The following is an 18839-nucleotide window of genomic DNA, read 5'->3' on the forward strand; positions in this document are numbered from 1 at the left end:
AGAATCGCCTGCTCGATTCTGGGGAGGGTCGGCGACCTGGGATCCAGTGTGTCTTATGCCACAATTAACCAAAGTGGATTTTGCGCCGCGTGATCCCGATTTCCTTCCTCCCCAAAGTGTCCCCCAGATAAACTTCAAGGATGAAAGCGCAGCAAAATGAAGAACGAGAGTCCACCTTGGGGAGGGGAGGGGGTTTCTAGTCTGTTATGTTACATATTATCTGTTCTTTTACTGACTTGGTGTAAAATCAATCTGGTTTCTATGCTGGGTGGATAAGGGCGGGGATGGGGATTCGTTCAGCGTTACCGAGAGCCACAGAGCCACCATTCTCACCGCCCCTTGATTGCCGCATGTAGGAGCAAAGGCAAGCGCTTTCCAAGTTGGTATAATCGAAAGACAGATATACGTACATTCATCAAAAAGGAAGAAGGAAAGACTCTCCCAGATAGTTTAATAGTAACAGGAACAAAGATGACGCGAACCCCATCAAATGAAACGATACTATTTTCATTCAATTGATCGCAAAGTGTCTTCAATTAATAACTTGGCACTTATTTAAAAGGTTTAACAGAGGTGAAACCGAAACATTTTGTACCAACACGTCATGAAATAACAGCATTTTCTTTTGTTTAAAATAACTTAATACACTAGAAAAAATATGGCAAATATAAATAATTTGTTTTCATGGAGAACAAATAGTTACAAAGCTCAACCGCATACCAAAGTTCAGTTAAAAGAGCTTTTCCTCTTTCTTGTAAATTGGAAGGGGGAAAAGAAAACTAAGGAGGCTTTCTAGAGAATTGGGATACAGATTCTTTAGTCCAGGGTACCCCAGTTTAAACAGCTACATGAATTGAAACAAAACAAAACAAAAAATTACTTGAATATACACTTTTGTGAGATAAAACGCAAATGTTGAAAGTCAACCATCAGTTCACACATTATAGCCAAAATAAACTTTGTTCGTGTGTATCAACATATTTTACACAAACCTAGTGTCTGTATCTAGCTGGGTGTTTAAGGTGAGTGTGACAGGATAGAGAGGGGGAAATAAAGCATGGTCCTCAAATAGGACTTCAGGTAACCAGCAAGAGGGAATACAAGAAAAGGCGGAGGGGCAGTGGGGAAGGGAGGGGACTATCACTGAGCGTGCCTACTATGTGTCAGGCACCGTGTGAGGCGCCGTACCTTCATTATTTCATTTGGTCTTCTTGTTTTCCTTTTCCTTTCCCCATTTTCTGCCCGCCTCCGTTTTCTTGGGACAGAGTGTAAAAATTTTCCCTTCGACTTTTTTCTTTTGTCCCCCAAGATCAAAGACGGGGCAAAAAAAAAATACATATATATATATATATATATATATATATATATATATATATGTATGTATGTATGTATGTATACCTATATATATCAATTTCCAGACGCGTTTGGTATTGTTTTTCGTACTGAAGATGAAAATGAAGTAAGTGCATGTGAGTAAAGTGGGGAGTGGAGTGGGGAGACACCGTCAATGGAATACAAGTAACATGCAAACCGGAATTTACTGTCAGCAGTCTGGACAGTTCTGCCATAATTATTTCTCAGAGAAATCACTGTCTGTGGTATCATTTTTTCTGTTAATATCATTTTTTCCTGTCCTTATTTTTATACTGTCTTCCCTCTTCTTGCTCTTCCATTCGTGGTGGTTTTTAACTCAAAGCATCTGATTCAACGTAAAAGGAGGCCCGCCTCTCTTATCAAATTTCTCGTATTAAAGTGAACTTCGCAGAAAAATGGTCAGTTTCAAAACCTGTGAACTTCCCAGCTGCGCACTTTTTTCATCTTAATTCTTTAAATAAGTATATCCCTTCCTTCTGTTTTGCCTTCTTAGCCCATTGGGAAAAAACATACACTTTAAGTTGGTAACTCCCCAACCCCCCATTCTCTCGAGATTTGTCCAGGTTATTTTTCCATATTTTTAAATGTATAAAATAATTTTTAAAATTTTTTTGTTCCTTGGTTCTCTCTCCCATTTCAGCTTCTGCCAAATAGCAGTAAGAAATAAGTTCCTTTTTTTGTTTATCTTTTCTACTTTTTTTTTTGCTCATTTTTTATTAACAGGATTTTTATTTCTGCGCAACAGTCCATCGATGCAGCTTTGCCATCAGCCACACTCCGCTGTCCCAGCACTCCCTTGTCCAATCTCTCTCCAGACTTCCCCAAACCCGCCCCTACAAAGCTGAATTCTAGGCCCCTGGGTAGGTGAATGGTCAGGAGCCACCGAGTTGGTGCGCCAGGTGGGATCCCGGGTCCCGCGCAGAGTCCCGCCCTCCGAGTCCGGGATGCGGATGTGGGCAAGGGGCGATCAGCCAGGCAAAAACAGGCTTGGCTCCAGAGGTCCAGAAGGGGTAACGGAGAAGCAGCGGGGCGCGGAGGGGGTGCAGGCTGCGCACCGCACTGGAGGCGCAACGTTGGGGCTAGCGTTGGTGTCACAGACCCAGGGCAGCCGCGTGCTTTTTGGCTTTCAGTCTGAGATCTGCGATGCTTGAGTTCTTGCTGGTGGTCTTGGCTGCGGCAGCGGCAGCCACCACCGAGGCAGCGGAGGCTGAGTCCGCGGCCAGCGTGGCCAGCGGCAGTCCGAAGGGCGGCGCCGGGAACATCATATAGGGCGCGTGCGCGGCCAGGTGCGGATGCAGGTGGTGGTGCGCGTGCGCAACGGCGCTGTCCAGCTGCAGCTGCGCCTGAACCTGAAAGGACAAGGGCGTCACGTTGCAATGACTATCCTAGGGTGACAACAGAATAGAAACAGAGCATTAACGGCGTCCAGCTTGGCTCAGGGAAAGGCTGGGGCGGGGGGCGGGTAAGGGGCATTTGGCTGACCTCCTCAGCCTGTTACTGAATCTGAGGCGCCACAGGGATATGCCAGTGCCCCTGAGTCTCTGCAACTCGCTCAGCGCAGCTTATCTCTCCCTGGGCCCAGGGGACACACGACTGCTGGAATGTGGCCGCCCCCTCGGAGCTGGGCCCATCGGAGGGCAACATTGCTATTGTGCTAAAACATCACCCTCCTCAGAATAACAATGGTGTATTGGAAAGATGGGGTGAGGGCCGTTACCCTCCTCTCTTGATGCTGCCAAACACCTTTTAACTGCGCTACTAAAGCACTGATGTACCAACAAGCAAATCACAAAACTTTGTATGTCACTTAGGGAAATGACTGCATCTTCATCACAATTTGCACAATTGTTAGTACTGCTAATCTTTACTGCTATAGGAATTACCTGGGGATCTTGTTTAAATGCAGATTCTGATTCAGAAGGTCTACGTGGGGGCCTGAGATTCTGAACTTCCAACAATCTCCCTGATGCTGCTGCTGATGGAGACCTGCACATCACCCTCTGAGTAGTAAGGGTCTCCTTTTAAGCACCCCCCTTTCCCCAGTCATTCTTTCTAGATTTGAAAGCCTAGCATCAAGATACCAGAGTCCTGTGGTGCCAAAAAAGCTAAGATCTCCCTAACGCTAACCCTCAATACATGGGCCCACTCATGTGTCTCCCCAGTCCAGGGCACTGTCAACGGAGAGCTAATTCATGACTTCACAGTCCTACCAAGCAGGGATCCTGGCTGAGGATGAGGTAGGTCAGGCACTGTTTGGGAAAGGGTTATGCCCTTAAGTATGGAGAGTGGGGAGTTCAGAGCACTGGGACTTCCCAGGATTAAATCACTGCTGCAGGCTGTCCTTTTAAAATGTAGTCTTAAAGGTTTCTTTATGGCAAAGAAATGCTTTGCAGAGGCAGGGCATCCCTTCGAAGACCAAGGCAAGGCTTCCTCTCTACTAGAGATAAAGCTTTGTTTGCAGAGACAGCTTTAAAAAATCAAGTCTGAGTTGGGAGTACTTTTATTTATTTGCAACGACAGTTAACATGACTAAGAGGTAGAAAATACCTAGAAAAATATTTAAGAGAGTTGCCTTAGAAACACATTAGGACTAACCTCTGTATTGGATCTGACAAAAACTTAATCAAAAGGCTTTTCCTTCCTCTCCCCAACCTCAATCTTTAGTGCATTTTTAAAGGACTGGTTGCTGCCCCCAAGGCCTCTGTGCGTTTCTCATGAGGACAGAAAGGAATAGACATGTAGGCCCCTGACACTCTATAGGTTTTTAACGGTGAGTAGACTCATTATATCATCTCAAAATTGATTCTCCAACTGCAGTGGACACCAACATTGGAATACCCCTTCAGAGAGAAGGGGTGTTCAACAGTTCAAGCAAACATCTAGGTCTTTTTACAGTTAAAAATAGGTTGAAACAGGGTTGTACTTGCCTGCTGAAATGGCATCCTTAAAGCACCTACGTTGACATAGGGTGCAACTCTACAAGCTTCAAACTGGCTGGCAGCCCCTATGAGGACACCTGTAAAAAATGAGGGAGCAAAACCCAATAATATGAGGTTAATATTTCTAGCATTGTTTTCCAGGGTTCCAAATGGTACCAAGATAAAACTAATTCCTTTGGAAATGGACTGTTATCTTCCTAAACTGCTGCCATAATTAAAATAAATGCAATTTACTCCCAAGCTTTAGGACTCTCATTAACTGCCTTCAGAGCAGATTTTTAAAATGAGGACCCTGGTTTTCTTTGAGAAGATTTTTCTGACTTTGTAATAACAAGATTCCCCATTCTCTTTTTACTTAGAATATCAAATGTTCTTTGTCTGAGAAGCATACCTTTATGGAGTTGATTTTCTTGTTTTCTACATTTAGCTCTTCGATTTTGGAACCAAACCTACAAATTGGAAGGAAAAAATACCTAGATGTTATGACTGAAAAATTTTAAAAATTACCAGAGTACAATGAAAAAAGGGCATGGATTGCAAGATGTAGCAAGCAATCTTTGAAATATATTGAACAATCTCAATTTCCAAAATTAAAAATGTAAATGAATGACAAAAATAGATAGATTTCATAGACTTTTGCAAGATAAATTGTTTCCTGATAAATTACTATTAATCCTGGTTTCATCTTTCCATGTTACAGAGTTCCCAAGGCCTAAAACTCTCTCGCTGGTACCTGATACCAAAGTGATAATGGGTTTAGATGTTTCCCCAGTAAGACCTGAGAAGAATGTGCTCATTAATAGCCTGTAATATTAATTAGCTTCATCTTCAAGAAAAACCAAACACCAAAGCAAATAGTGACTCTTTTTTTCCTGGGGGTGGGGGGAAGGGGGATAAGAGTGGGGGAAGAGGCAATTAGTGTCATAAAAGCCTCACTACAAAGAAGTTTAGAATTTCTCTGTTCCTCTGTGTAGCAGAGTATAACACAGTAGCAGAATAATTGTGCTATTATCATGATAATCTAATTTGCTCTATAGAAAAAGCTGAAGTTAGGATAGTAGAGAAGCATCTGGAAAATAACTCAAAAATTTTTTAAAGTACGAAAAAATAAAAACCAGCAATCAAGTTCACTTCTTATGAGAAAAAAATAACAACATTCTGTGAAAGGGGGGTGGGGTATGAATCAAGTAACTCATGGATATTATTGTCTCCCAGATATTACCTTCCTAAATAATCTTGCCAACTTTTAGAAGCAGTATGGCAGATTTTTAAAAATTCAAATAAAGCTTGCTTTTATAGTCTAATAATACAGCATTATGTTCCAATAAGACAGCATATTGACTGATTCACAAATTAATGTTTAAAAAAACATGAAAGTGAAATATTGCTTCTGAGATTTGTCTTGTTTTTAAAAGCAAGTGTCATAGTCAATGTAAATCTTCAAAAATTCCCCTGCCATTTAGTGTAATAGAAGGGTAGATTTCATGCCAGGGTGGCATCCTTTGTGTAACTCACATGGCCTGAGGCTTCTTGCCTCTTTTTTCCCCTAGTAGAGTTGGAACTGAGATACTAATGCTCATAACTGTAATAATTATCACCATGTCTTTAAGGGGTTGCTGAGCCTCTAGAGAGCTCAGTACACAGAGCAAAGCAGAAGAGGCTTAAAAAGGAAGGCTCCACTGTTGGTACTGTGATGACCAAGGCAGCTTATTATTACTTTTCTCCTTTAACTCGACTGCTCTGTTTTTGTCCTGATCCTATTACAAGATGCAGAGAAGCCCCATAAGAATTGTATAGTTCGCTGCAGATGGTGGTCTCTGCGCCCAGAGACCCGGGGAGTATCTGTTACAGTGATACTTTGTAACAGCTGCAGATGTTCAGGCCTAAAACTGCTCCATGTGTTCAAACAAATAATGACCATCATTTTCTCCTATTTTATTATTTGAGCGGAAATACAATCTGAAACATTTAAATTTGTCCTCCATAAACCTAGGATATGGATGCATGTATGTATATAAATTTTCACCTCAACTGCCCCCAAAACCTACTTTTGCCATTCCATTCACCCTCACAGCCATTAGTAAAGAAAATCTACTCCAATCCTAATTTTATACGGTATGGCACGTGCTGGGGGTACACATGCCAATATTAAGATAGGTATGTTGTTTTAAAATCAAATTTCTGTAGGTTCACATTCTTAAGTGAGGGAACAAAGAGTGACCAAAATGCATTTATTTCTCCGCTGTTTCACACACAGTTTGAGATCGACCGCTAATGGCAGACTGTAAATTTCTGCATTTAACAGTTGCTAATTTTCTTTATAGTCTGTACATCTATAAACCTAATTGGTATATCCGCTTGGCAAACCTAGAGCCCGGAGCAGACCCTCAAGGAAACCCAACTCCAGCGAACAAAATATTCGTTGTAACTTTTAAGGCATCCAGAAGATAAAACGTTTTCTGTGGGACTTTTTTTTAAGGCTTATAAAAGTAGGCCCATTAGGATTAAACCACATTAAAGGCACCGGGAGGCGAGGGGGGTGTGGTTTATAGAAACTCTGGGAGCAAGCCCAGCACAGCTTTCTTCTGCTGAGAACATATGTTGGGATAGGGAAAAAGGGGTGGGGGGAGTTACAAGACTAAGATCTACTTTGGAAAAAAAAACCTCTGGTAAAGACATCCCTTTCCTTCTCACCTCACTCCAGGCACTGGAACCCGCACCCTTGCTGTCTGCCCCCTGGTCTGCCTCTCTAACCCCAGGCGTGCCCCTCCTCCCTCCCTGGGCCCAGCCTCCACCTCCTCACAGCCAGGTACCTGCACTCGGGCCTCGGACAGCCCCAGCCGTTGGCTCAGTTCTTCGCGCATAAAGGCGTCCGGGTAGTGGGTCTCATCAAAAAGCCTCTCCAGCTCATTGAGTTGTTCCAGGGTGAAATTGGTCCGACTTCGCCTCTGCTTGATTTTGGTCTGGCCTTCGTCCTCCATCCCTTTCGCATCCTCTTTGCGATCCTTCAGCTCCGGGGACACTGGAGGGGGCACCACGAACAGGGCCACACGTATGTCCACACGCGCACACAGCAACACACACACACACACACACACACACACACACACAAATAAAAACAACACAGCAAATTCCATTACCAGGTTTGTCTCAAGAAGAGTGGAAGATCCTGCCCCTTCCCGGAGTTCTTGTCCAGTTCCTCACCCCGCCAGGAGGAAGAGGACCCTGGAGACGCGCAAAGATCAACTCTGGGTGGCCCACCCACGGGCCAGATGGGCATTCACCCACCCAACCCCTCCGCAACTGTGGCTTCAGCTCACCTCCTCACTGTCCACCCCACAGTCCCCTGCACTCCCCCGCGAACACCAAATCCAATCCACTCACCCTCTCGCACACTCACTCTCTTCCACGCACTGCACAGAAATCAAAAGCTCCGCGCCCCGCCCGTCACCCAACGCGATCCAGGCTGAAGGGCGCGGCGAGGCCATGCACAGGTCTCTCACACCCTCCGTTCCCAGAGTGCTAGGCCTTACTCTGGCCTCCGCTAGCTCTCTGTCTCTCTCAAACTTGTGGTTTAATTTGGTAACAATTGGGCCAAAGGGGCGCAGTGAGAGAAAAAGACCCGTGTGCTGCGCGGTACTCGGAGCCGTATCCCCTGGCGCTCGGTGCTGACCCAGGGCTCCGGCTAAACCCAGCGCAACACGCACGGGCCGCCAAGCAGTTCCCGTCCCCCTTGCCGGACCCCAGTCGCCTGGGCAGAGACGTCCACGCCATGTTGGCGATCTGGAGGGCTCGCCGCCCACGCCCGGCCAGAGGCCAGAGGCGGAAAACTAGCCTCCGGTGGCTCGCGGAACCGACCGCTGCCTCGGTTCTCTCCTTCCCTCTTCCCATTGGAAAGGCCGATTCGACCCTAAACGCTTAAACCCACAGAGATCAACAGGTTCAAGCGGAACATTCGCGATCCTCGGTTTCTATTGGTTACTCAAAGCCTTTTCATGCATCCACCAGCTCGGATGTTTAATAAAATATGCATTTTTTTCCTGCTCTGGGTTTGCACACATCCGTTGCTACTTTCCTGTTCTTCCTTCTCCTCCCTTTAAAAACAGGAGCTCTGCAAGTGCAAGTGCGAGCATAGAGACACCCGAGGGATATGGATATATATATATATATATATATATATATATATATATATATATATATATATATATATATATAATTTTTTAAGCCAAGGGGCAGTGATCAGAAGATACAGTATCAACATAGGTTGCCCTCTGGAACCTTCATCCTCTGCTCCTGAGTCAGAGATTTGGGCTTTTAAGGTGTCAAAGCTGAGTTTAGATAGTCCAGGGAGGCTGTTTGCAGTTTTTCCCAGCCCAGGTTCCCGATCAGCATGGGTGTTAAAAATAATTTCCGGAAGCGCCGGCCTGCAGAGAAATTAATACTTGCCCTGAGCTTGGAAATCAACAGTCTCAGGACTGCGTCTGCCTGGGGTTTAGACCCTATCCTGAGCGCGGCGTACTCAGCGCCCGGAGCTGCTGCTTCCCGCCCTGGAGGCTGCAATGGGCCGACAGACAATTACGCCAACACTTTCCAAATTTAGGAGGACGTGGTGAGGGGTCTGCGGGAAGAAGAGCCTTTAGATCTCAGCCCAACCTAGCATTCTTAGTATGGTGATCTTAAGTGTTGCCGGCCTGTCTAGTTCTCAGAGTTCGTTTTGTGGACATGTGTCCTTCCTCCGGGAAGGAAGTGGATAACATTATAGCAAACATTCGGAACCAAGTTAATAGGAAAACATTTCCACTGATAGTGTAATGAAATTTGAACATGAAAACACACACTTCAGATTCTGCCAAAAGGGTGAGAAGGCTTTGTCTATTTTGTGTCATCGACAATGGATGCCTCTCAAACTTTTGGGGCTTCAAAGAGAAAAATGTCCACATCCCCAGTTGATTAATAGACTTAATATAATCTTTATTTCGCCCCCAAATTTCCACTTATTGGCCTAAACAGGAACAGACCGTGTTATAAACAACTTAATTGCTTGCTTAAATATGTGATTCTACGCATGTCACATATTTTCTTAATTGGAAAAATATGGCAGCACACCAGTTACTGCAGGGACCAAGTGCCAAATTAATTTTATTGTTGTACTCCTTTGAATTGGTATAGGACGCTCCACCATTTAGATAAAGCCGTTTCCTAACACTTTGCTGGCACTAAAGGATTTTCCCCCCACACAAAATCAGAGTACTGGATGATGCGAAGCACTAACAGAATTGTGTAAATATTGAAAAACAAACCACAAAAAAAGGAGCTTAAGTAGTCACCCAAGACAAACAACATAGCCTGAACCTTAGCCTGCCTTGGCCTCATTCTACATTCGTAGCTCAAAGAGAATGGGAAGCTTTGGCCCCCAAGCTCTAGAGATCCAGGTTCTTCGCGGAGTTCGAGTGGTTCTCAGCAGCGGCCCGAAACCTGGGGGGTACCCGAGGGTGGAATCTCATTCTCTCTCTCTCCTAGGAAAAGGATTCCCGCAAACTCGGAGCTAGATGCTACCCGTAATCCCGCCGCCTGGCCCAACTGCTGCCAGCACCCCCACCCGCACCGGGCCCCACGAACTTCTCCATCCGCCCGCGGGCCGTCTGGGCTGCGGCCCCGTCCTCCGCCTGGTGAAAATGCGTCTCAGTGGAATGGGAATAGCGGGAGCATCTGAGAAGGGCGCGCGCAAACCCCATACGCCCCCCCCTCCCCACACACACTCGGACCCCACCCACGACCGTGCACACCACCCGACGCCCACCCCTCCATCATCACTCCAGCTTCCCAACTGGGATCCAAGGGCCCTTTCCGCGTCCCGCCCCCCAACCCGCTGGGCCTCGGGGTCCTCTCCCGCCTAAGAGGAGTCGGGAAGGCGGGAAGGGGAACCGCGGCTGGGGGTCAGGCCGTTACCCTCGGTGAGCCGCGGGCTGCCGGGCTCCCTGCTCCTCTCCGCGGCGCCCATGTCCAGCTCCCGGACGGGAGAGCGCCCTCCTCCAGCGCCTCCGCCCGCTCCTCCTCCTCCTGCGCCTCCTCCGCCGCCTCCGCCTCCGCCTCCGCCTCCTCCGCCGCCGCCTCCGCCGGCCGCCCGGACTGCCGGGCTGCTGCGGTCGTCGCGGCCCGGCTCCGCGCAGCCGGGCGGCTCCTTGGCCCCGCGCAGCGGCCCGCTCTCCAGCACCTCCCGGTAGGTGATCGCCTCCTTCTTCTCCTTCACTTTCTGGTCAAAAGACTTGGAGACGAACGCCGTAAGTTCTTCCATCGCCGCGGATGCCCGGCAGCCCCGCTCTCAACGTCTCCCAGCCGAGCCCCGCTCTTTTTTTCCTTCTTCTTTTTTTACTGCTCCAGCCCCCCCAATAATAACACATCAATGGGGCAGGGGGTGGGGGAGGAGAGGGGGGAAGAGGAGGAGGAAAAAGAAGAAAAAGAAGAGAAGAAAGAAGAAAGAGAAGTAGAAGGAGAAAAAGAAGTAAGAAGAGGAGGAGGAGGAAGGAGGAAGGAGGAGGAGGAAGAGGAAGGGGGCGGGGGCCGGCGGAGGGAAATGGGAACTGATGCTTCCCTGCCCGGGCGCGCTGGTTCAATGTTAAGATCTTTGACAATTCTTCCTGCGGAGAGTTCAGATCTGATAGCAACGCTGCGCTTGAAGTCTCACTATTTATACTTCGCAAAGGCGGCCCCTTGTTCTGAGTAAATTACCTCCCTTCGCAACTCCGAGGGAGCCCCTTCCAGGGAAGCACCCGCGCAACTACCTGGGGGTGGGGGTGGGGGTGAGGGAGTGGGGGTTGGGGGGAGACAGAGAGAGGGAGAGAGAGAGAGGGAGAGAAAGGGAAGAGAGAGAGGGAGAGAGAGAGAGGGAGAGAGAGATTGAGATTGATTAAGGCTGGAGTCCAAGCATGCTGGGGCTGGAGTGGGAGGGCAGTGAAGGGGGACGGGAGGGGGCGGGAAGAAGAGGCAGGTCCCAGGCCGTCCGGGTTTCAGATAGCCTCGGCCGCCTGCGCTCTTGGCCATCAATCCAGGATTGACAAGAATCCCTAATTAATTTAATTAGGCGTGGATTTTGCGTTGGTGTCAAGACTTAGTTAAACACTGGGGAGCTGGACCTACTCCGCCAGGGCGTGGCCAAGAGGAAACTGACAAGTGCAGGGCTCCTGGAGTCAGTCGGGTATCCCGGCTCCGCGTCAGGGAGCCGGGCAACTGCTCGGCCCCGCGTTGCTGCCTGGTATCCCTATCCTGCGTCAGGCGGCCCGCGCCCCAGACCCCAGTTCCATATCCCGAGCCGGTATTCTAAGTCTACATCCCCGCTCCTCATCCCCCACCTCACCTACACCTCGCAGCTCGGCATCCTGGCTTCACAGCCCTACCCAGAGTCAGGGTCCTCTACAGCTCCTTTTAGAGGCTTCCCGGCCCGCAGCCAGAGCTGAGGCTGGGTCTTCACCAATCTCCTCGCCTTGGGGAGTTTGTGATTCACCCCATTACTTGCGTCCTGGAGCCCAAGCCGATTCCTCTGTGGACAAACCCTCTCGAAGGGGCCGGTCGATTTTACACATTTTCCGAGCAGCTGTTCCCTGACAGATTCCATTTTAAAATGTTTCTTAGCGCCAGGTCAAAGACTGCTAGACTTCGTCCCCTTTTTGAGGTCTCAGGACCCTCAGCCTAATCTCCCCTGTAACTAACTCCCTGTATCCGGAACCCTCCCAAAATGAACTACAGGAGTTCTTCTTTAGCATCCTTGGAAACATTCTAATTGATTTTCTGATTTTGAAAAGCAAGTCATTATCCCTCTTGACTTTGAAAACAAATCGACAGTTAAGTTTGTGCCCCATCTAATTTTATTTATTGTGGACTATTCAAAAATAGATGCTTTCCGGGAGATAGGATTCTCTCTCTCTCTCTCTCTCTCTCTCTCTCTCTCTCTCTCTCTCGACTATTTTAATCGAAACAGTTATATGGAAGGAACGTCTACATTTCTGCATCATTTGTATTGTTCAGGACAGAGCTTGCTGTGAGAAACGTGGCCACATATGTATCTCACATAAAAATATTTGCATACAGAAAGTTATATTTATTTCAGTGTGTAAACAAATATACCTCTTCAAGTGTAGCTTTAGGGAGGTTTTTAAGTAGTCTGAATGTTAATGAAGGATTTTTGATGTTAAGGTAACTTGTTTACTTTCTTGGACCTAATACTCTTAGTAAAAATAAAAGCAAATTACAGAACTTTGATATGTATATCTTCCGCCCATTGGTTAAGACATCAGCACAAAGTTAACAGATAATTTGAGAAGTTCCATCAAAGCAACCTGAAAGTTTTGTGAAAAGAACACAATTAAAACAATCTATTAGTGTTTCTAGAATATATGTAAATAGAGGCTATAAATAACTTTGTCATACTACACTACTCAGATTAAAATGTTCACGTTTGGCGGAATTAAGATGGAAACCACACTTCTTAAAACATTACTTTGCCTTTTCTTGAATTCTGAAGTTATCTTTTGGTCTTAAAAGATTTCATTTATAGCTACTTTTAGGAGCAATAATTAAGATCTTTACGTTCCAGTGCAAAAGCTTTTAGATATTAATGAATTATATGAGTGCTTGTTTTTATTTTATTAAGCTACAAAAGAGACTCAAATAGTCACACTTTCCAAAGTTACATGAATTTAGAAACATGATTTTACATTTAGTCTAGGGTTACTATTTGTAACCACTTTAATTCTGATATCATCAGAGGGAAATAACCATAAAACTTTAATCCTTTATGAAAATCCGTTTTTAAGGTTATTTAACAGAATGACCAGAAAGAGCTCTCAAACTGAGGTGTTAAATACTATTCACAAACTGCTCCACTATAAGTGGTAAGGAAAATAACTTCTAGAAGTGGTAAGGGATCAAGAGACTCACTAGTTACTTTTCTTTTGCCCTTTCAAGCACATGAGTTTTAAGTCTGATCTCAAATTCCATCTACTGAGCTTGGGGGGAAAGATGACCACTTTAAAGGTAATCAGGGAAGGCTCAGACACAATCGTCGCGATTTATACCAAATAGATTTTCCCTTAGGTTTTCCTGGCATATTGGCTCTTTGTATATTTAGCAATAGTGGTGTTGATATCAGATGGAGTTAAATCTGCAGTGTCTGACCACGATTCCACTGGCCTAAGGCAAGTTTAGTTTAAAACAAAAACAAAAACCCAAGGTTTTGAAATCACATGCTAATAAATACTCATAAAGTTCTAATGATGCTGTTTCATTAAATAGTAAATATTTTCTGAATACAGGACATTTCAAAATGCAGTTTTGGTTAACAAATTTGATAGTAAAGCTCAGTTGACAGCTTACAGACAGACATACAAGAGCCAATAAAATTCAGGACCCCAGCTCTTGAATTATTTAAAATAAACACGTAGTGTTGTAGTTAAGTTTTAAAACGATCCCTCAAAACTGGTTATTTAAGGTACAGTCATTTATGATAAATATATTTCTGAAGTTGATTTTCACCATCTCAAATATCTGCGGAAAACTGTAGCTTTGGTATCTAGCAGCTGTGAATGAGTTGGTTCTCACAGTCGACCCAAACCAAGGCCAACAGTTTATTTACCTCCGTATCTTTGCGTACTTATAGTAAATAAGGAAAGAATGATATTTTTGCAAGGACAGATACATAATATAATATGTGTTACAGAAAATGCTGAATCGCTTTAATTTCTATTGGTTTAAATAACAAAAACCTAAACACTTAATTTCTCTTTCAGAAGAAACCTCCTCTCCATGCCTCGGGCAGCTTTCTCCCCTTCCTCCAACAACCAGTTACTTTAATGTGAGAAACTAATTTGCACCCAACCTGTGAGTGCCTTCACCTTCAGGGCAGAAGAAACACCGACTTTTAATGCATTTTTGTAAATAAATCATTACATTTTAATCACACACGACTCTACACAGACACACTCCCATGATTTATTATTGTTGGGCGAGTTTCCTCCTCCTCCAGCTTGAGATAACCAATTTTGCTACGTGTGGGTGTCTTAAACATAACTTCCTATAACGTAGATTTGTTTACTGATTATCTGTGACGATAACGATGATTACGAAGGCAATAACACTCTTCAGTTTCCATCTTTATTGCTTTTTGGTAATAAGAAAAGCAAATAAACAAGCAAGCAAACCCAACACCAAACAAAAAATTGGCGGCGTGACGATCTATTCCCTCGGCACTCCTAACGCCTGGCAGCCTCCATCGATGCATTCGGAAGCTCGGCTGACGCTGCCTGGCGCTGGAACCAGGAAGGCGGTGAGCTTAAACTGAAGCAAGTTCGGAGGACGCTGGGGGCGCCCAGATTTGAAGAAACGTTTCCAGGTTCGCGGAGCTTGCAAGTCAACGGGAGGTGTGATCCCGAAGGCCAGGAGCCAGGTGATGCCTGCATTCGGGGCCTGGAAGTAGGCGCCCGCGGCTGCGGGGTTCCGAGGCCCTGCTCTGGCAAAAGGCGGCGTGGGGCCTGGCGCAGTCTGGGAGGCGACGAGGGGGTGGGCGGAGGCCCCGAGGCGTGCGGAGCGGTACAATGCTGTGCGCATGCGTCCGGCACCTGGCGGTTTCTGACCCTTGAGGTCGAAGCTGGGGTCTCAGGACGGTGGGCGGCTGTAGAGTGGTGCGAGGTCGCAGGCTTCAGGCTAGGCCCTCTGTCTGGGGGTGGTGAGAGAGAGAGTTACAGCCCGCTCTTCCCATTCCCCTTCATTCTTTGTCCCACCCCATCCCCAGTCCCTGATCATTGATTTTGGGTTTATGTGTCCGGTGCTTGGTTCATCACTGGCTGTAAATAGGGTGCAGCCAGAGAGCGTCCACAACCTGATGCACCCTGCCCCACCCACTTCAGATCCACCTCTCCTTCCATTTCCCCGGATTCTTCCAGGCTCACACTCTCTTGCTGAGAGGAGAGATGGTGCAGAGTGAAATAGACTTTCCTTCCTTAACACATAAGTATACTCGCCTTAAACTCGCAGTGTCCTTGACATCAAGACTTGTTGCCTTATGGTCGTAGACCAAGGTCATATGGCTACTCTTAAACTCTGTTTACTTTGGTGAGATGTTATAATGCACTGTAGTATATGTTGACTGCTCTTGATTTAAGTTCAGCCTTAACATAATTTCTCAGAGGTTATACATCTTTAAATGCACACTGGAAGCCTAACAAATACCCCTCCCCACCCCCCCCCTTTTTTTTTTTTTTTTTTAGCATTTTCAGAATTAACAGTAACCTATTTGTAAATCAACCAAGTAGGTACTAGCTAAGTAGTTAACTAAATTCAAATATCTTGTGTTGTCACAAAAAAGTACTCAAGTTGTCAACTTAGACACAAAAGCTCTAAGTGAAGGAGATACACAGAGTTCTCAGGTTTAAGGATTAGAGCAGGTGTTAACAGGTGAGAGCCCCTCTAGCTTTAGAGTCTCTAAATAATTCATTTTCTTTTCAGCAAAGGAGATTTCCTGCTAAGTGGTAGCACTTTATTACTGTATGTTCTTCAATAAGAGCTAAAAATGTTTGAAACTGAGATAAAGGCAGGTGGCAGCTATTGCCTTACCAACTCCACCGGTCTCAGGAAAGAGTTGTTATGAGTTGGAAAACTTATGGAATAAAATTGTTATAGTAGATGTATAGCTATGTTTTCTGCTTTCATTTTCAAACCAAAAGTCCTGTGACTGATAATGCTTTTTTGAAAAAGAGATGCTAGTCTACAGATTTTTATTTATTACAGGAGTGTTTCAACAATTCTTTATCACTTTTGAGCTTTGCTTTGTTATGCTCATTAAGCTAGAATTTTACCTCAGTTCTTTTACTGCCTTTGTATGGTTCTATACTTATTCATGGAATTTTTTTATGCTAAATGGTGTTAACCCCATTTTCACTTTTCTCTACCTCTTTGAGGTGAATTTCCCATTGCAATGACTATTCTTTTCCCCTTTTTTGGACATGTGTCCAAGATAAAAATGATTATAGTTTGATCTACTAACGAATGAGTAGTGTAGAAATAATTATAAGCTGTCGTGTCCTCTAGGAATCTTGTTCTAACTGCCTGTTTTCTGAAAAAGATAATTGTTTCTTGTACCTTTATTAATACCTGGAAAAAGGAACTACTTGTGTATGCCTTTGAACTCTCTTTGGATTACGTCATCTTGGCTCCACATCTTCAGTCACCTAAACTTTGCAATAAGATGTTTTTGTAAATTGATGTCCTACTGTAGTCATTACCTGTTGTGGCTTCAGTTCTGTAGAGCAGTAGTTGGGTGAGGTTTGCAGCGATGGGACTAAACGGACATACTAGAGACTAGAGTGAGAATAGAAAACCAAGAGCTGTAGGAGTTCTGTCTCTGTGTCACCTTTTCTGTTTACAGATAGATTGAAAAATTGTTAGCTTGTGGGATTCTTAAAAATCTTTGCTCAATTCATCATTGCCTTTACCAGAAAGAGCTATCAATGTGTCCTTCCATGCATTGCATCTTACCAGTGGAGTTAAATATAAAGAGTTCATACTTACTAGGAGTGTGAAATGTAAATTGGTCACCATGACTTGAATGAGAAAGTATATTCAATTTTATGCTACATTATGGAAATTATGCTACATATATGGACATTATGGAAGTCCAGAGGTAAGTATATATCTAGGGTGGTGAATAAGAATTCAGTGTCATTGATAGAGAAGACAATTTTTGGGTCTACCTCGATTTGCTCTTAGTGTTCACTTCCTTTTCTGAATAAAAATTTGAAGTTATCTATAGTAAAGAAAAATGGAGGCTTTTGGCTTTTCTCGTACTGAGATTAATTATACTTCAGTGCAGTTTTCCTGAAATGCAAATGTATTGCTTAAAAAAGTATACTTTTGTGACAGTGGTTTTTCTTTTTAATTAAAGTTTTAGGGATGACAATGGTTAGTAAAATTACATAGGTTTCAAGCATACAATTCTGTATTACATCATCTATATACCATATTGTGTGTTCACTACCCAGAGTCAGTTCTCCTTCCATCACCATATATTTGATCCGGTTTACTCTCATCTACCATCTCTCTCCCTGCTTACCCTCTGGTAACCACTAAACTACTGTCTGTGTCTATGAGTTTTTGTTTCTTTGTTTGTCTTGTTCCTTTGTTGCTTTCAGTTTTATATCCCACATAGGTTTTTCAACTTTATTTTACCTGGCTCCTCTAAGGAAGGATTTTGTATCTCTCAGTAACTTTTCTGGGTTAAATGTAATTATTATTGTGGGTGAATTATTTTGTTTAAAATTAAAACAAGAATTTATAACCAACCCCCATTCTCTCTTGTTTAAGATACACAATTAGTTGTGTGTCCTTTTCTTTTCTTTATACTTCTTTATGCCTTACATGGGGACTTAACAAGCTGGACAAGAATGGAAAATGGAAAGAACTATAGGTACCTTAGAACAGTGATTCAACGACTTTTTAGTTTCGGCATCCCTTTACACTCTTCAAAATTGTTGAGGACCCCAAGAACTTTATGTGGGCTATATCTATAAATATTGCCACACTAGTAATTGAAACAGAAAAATTTATAATATTTATTAATGCACTTCAAAATAACAGTAATAAACTCATATGGTAACATAAATAACAAATTTGATATGAAAAATAACTATATTTTCCAAAACAAAACATTCTTAGTGAGAAAAGGGGCATTTTTTTCCTTTTTCACAAATCTCTAATATCTGGCTTAATAGAAGACAGTTGGATTCTTATTATCTGCTTTTGCCTTCAATTTGCTGTGATGAGTTGTTTTGATTTAAAGTATACGAAGAAAAGCCGTATTCACAGAGATATGGTATTGGAAAATGTATTTTTTTATTAAAGTGTAGTGAATATACAATATTATATTAGTTTCAGGAAAAAGTAGTATATTTTAATAGCCTTTAGATAATTACTTCTTTGATACTACACCAAAACTTGACAAGTAGTAGTTTCTTAAGGGTTGGTTGTAATGTGGTATTTGAAACCATATCAATGATCTTTTCATACTCTATTACATTAAAATCTATTGGTCTGTCTTGCACTGTGAATGGATTTTTTTACCCATGAATGATTCTGTGACATCATGCATTGGCCTACTCGAAAATACCGGTTCACTGAGTTATGCATACCTTCCAAATGTTGACACCTTTCGTTATATTAAAAAAAAAAATCACATTTGTTAATATCACCACTGATCTCATCAGAGAAATCTTTAAGTACTGGGAAGCTATCAGTCTCATGGTAGCAGATATAAGTTATTCAAAATTCTAAATTTTGCTTGAGAGTTCAAGTTTTATCATTGGCAACAAACAATGTCAGTTTTCTTTGAAATGAAAGACTCCATTTATTTTTGAGAAAATGTCTGCCAAATATGCAGGTCTGAATAATCATAATTCTTTAAAATGAAAATAGTGTTTCATGATAAAAGCAGCTAGTTCAGGTGCACAAATGCTTTTTCTCAAGATAACTGCCATCAATCAA

General features: G+C 43.9%; 2 protein-coding genes across 4 annotated transcripts in view; one reads left to right on the forward strand and one right to left on the reverse strand.

Annotated features, from left to right (window-relative positions):
- Positions 1–434: 434 nt before the first annotated feature.
- SHOX2 (SHOX homeobox 2) lies at positions 435–11141 on the reverse strand. Of its 3 annotated transcripts, XM_074326974.2 has the most exons (6): positions 10263–11141; positions 9614–9691; positions 7127–7335; positions 4705–4762; positions 4302–4390; positions 435–2759 (listed from the first exon to the last, which is right to left on the reverse strand). In XM_074326974.2, the coding sequence occupies exons 1-6, from the start codon at positions 10606–10608 to the stop codon at positions 2466–2468; spliced, it is 1074 nt and encodes a 357-aa protein (XP_074183075.1). In that variant the 5' UTR covers positions 10609–11141; the 3' UTR covers positions 435–2465. The 3 variants fall into 3 exon arrangements, with proteins under 3 accessions (XP_074183075.1, XP_019587591.2, XP_074183070.1); XM_019732032.3 differs by lacking the exon at positions 9614–9691 and having other exon boundaries at positions 10263–11132; XM_074326969.2 differs by lacking the exon at positions 9614–9691 and having other exon boundaries at positions 435–2723; positions 10263–11131.
- Positions 10425–18839, forward strand: part of RSRC1 (arginine and serine rich coiled-coil 1) — a 371133-nt gene continuing 362718 nt past the window's right edge. Inside the window, exon 1 of the mRNA XM_088794615.1 lies at positions 10425–10533. The gene's annotated coding sequence lies outside the window, so the exon portion shown is untranslated. The remainder of the gene's footprint in view (positions 10534–18839) is intronic.

This window comes from Rhinolophus sinicus, chromosome 17, assembly GCF_057876585.1.
Source record: "Rhinolophus sinicus isolate RSI-liver-muscle chromosome 17, RSI-T2T, whole genome shotgun sequence".
NCBI classification, from domain to species: Eukaryota; Metazoa; Chordata; class Mammalia; order Chiroptera; family Rhinolophidae; genus Rhinolophus; species Rhinolophus sinicus.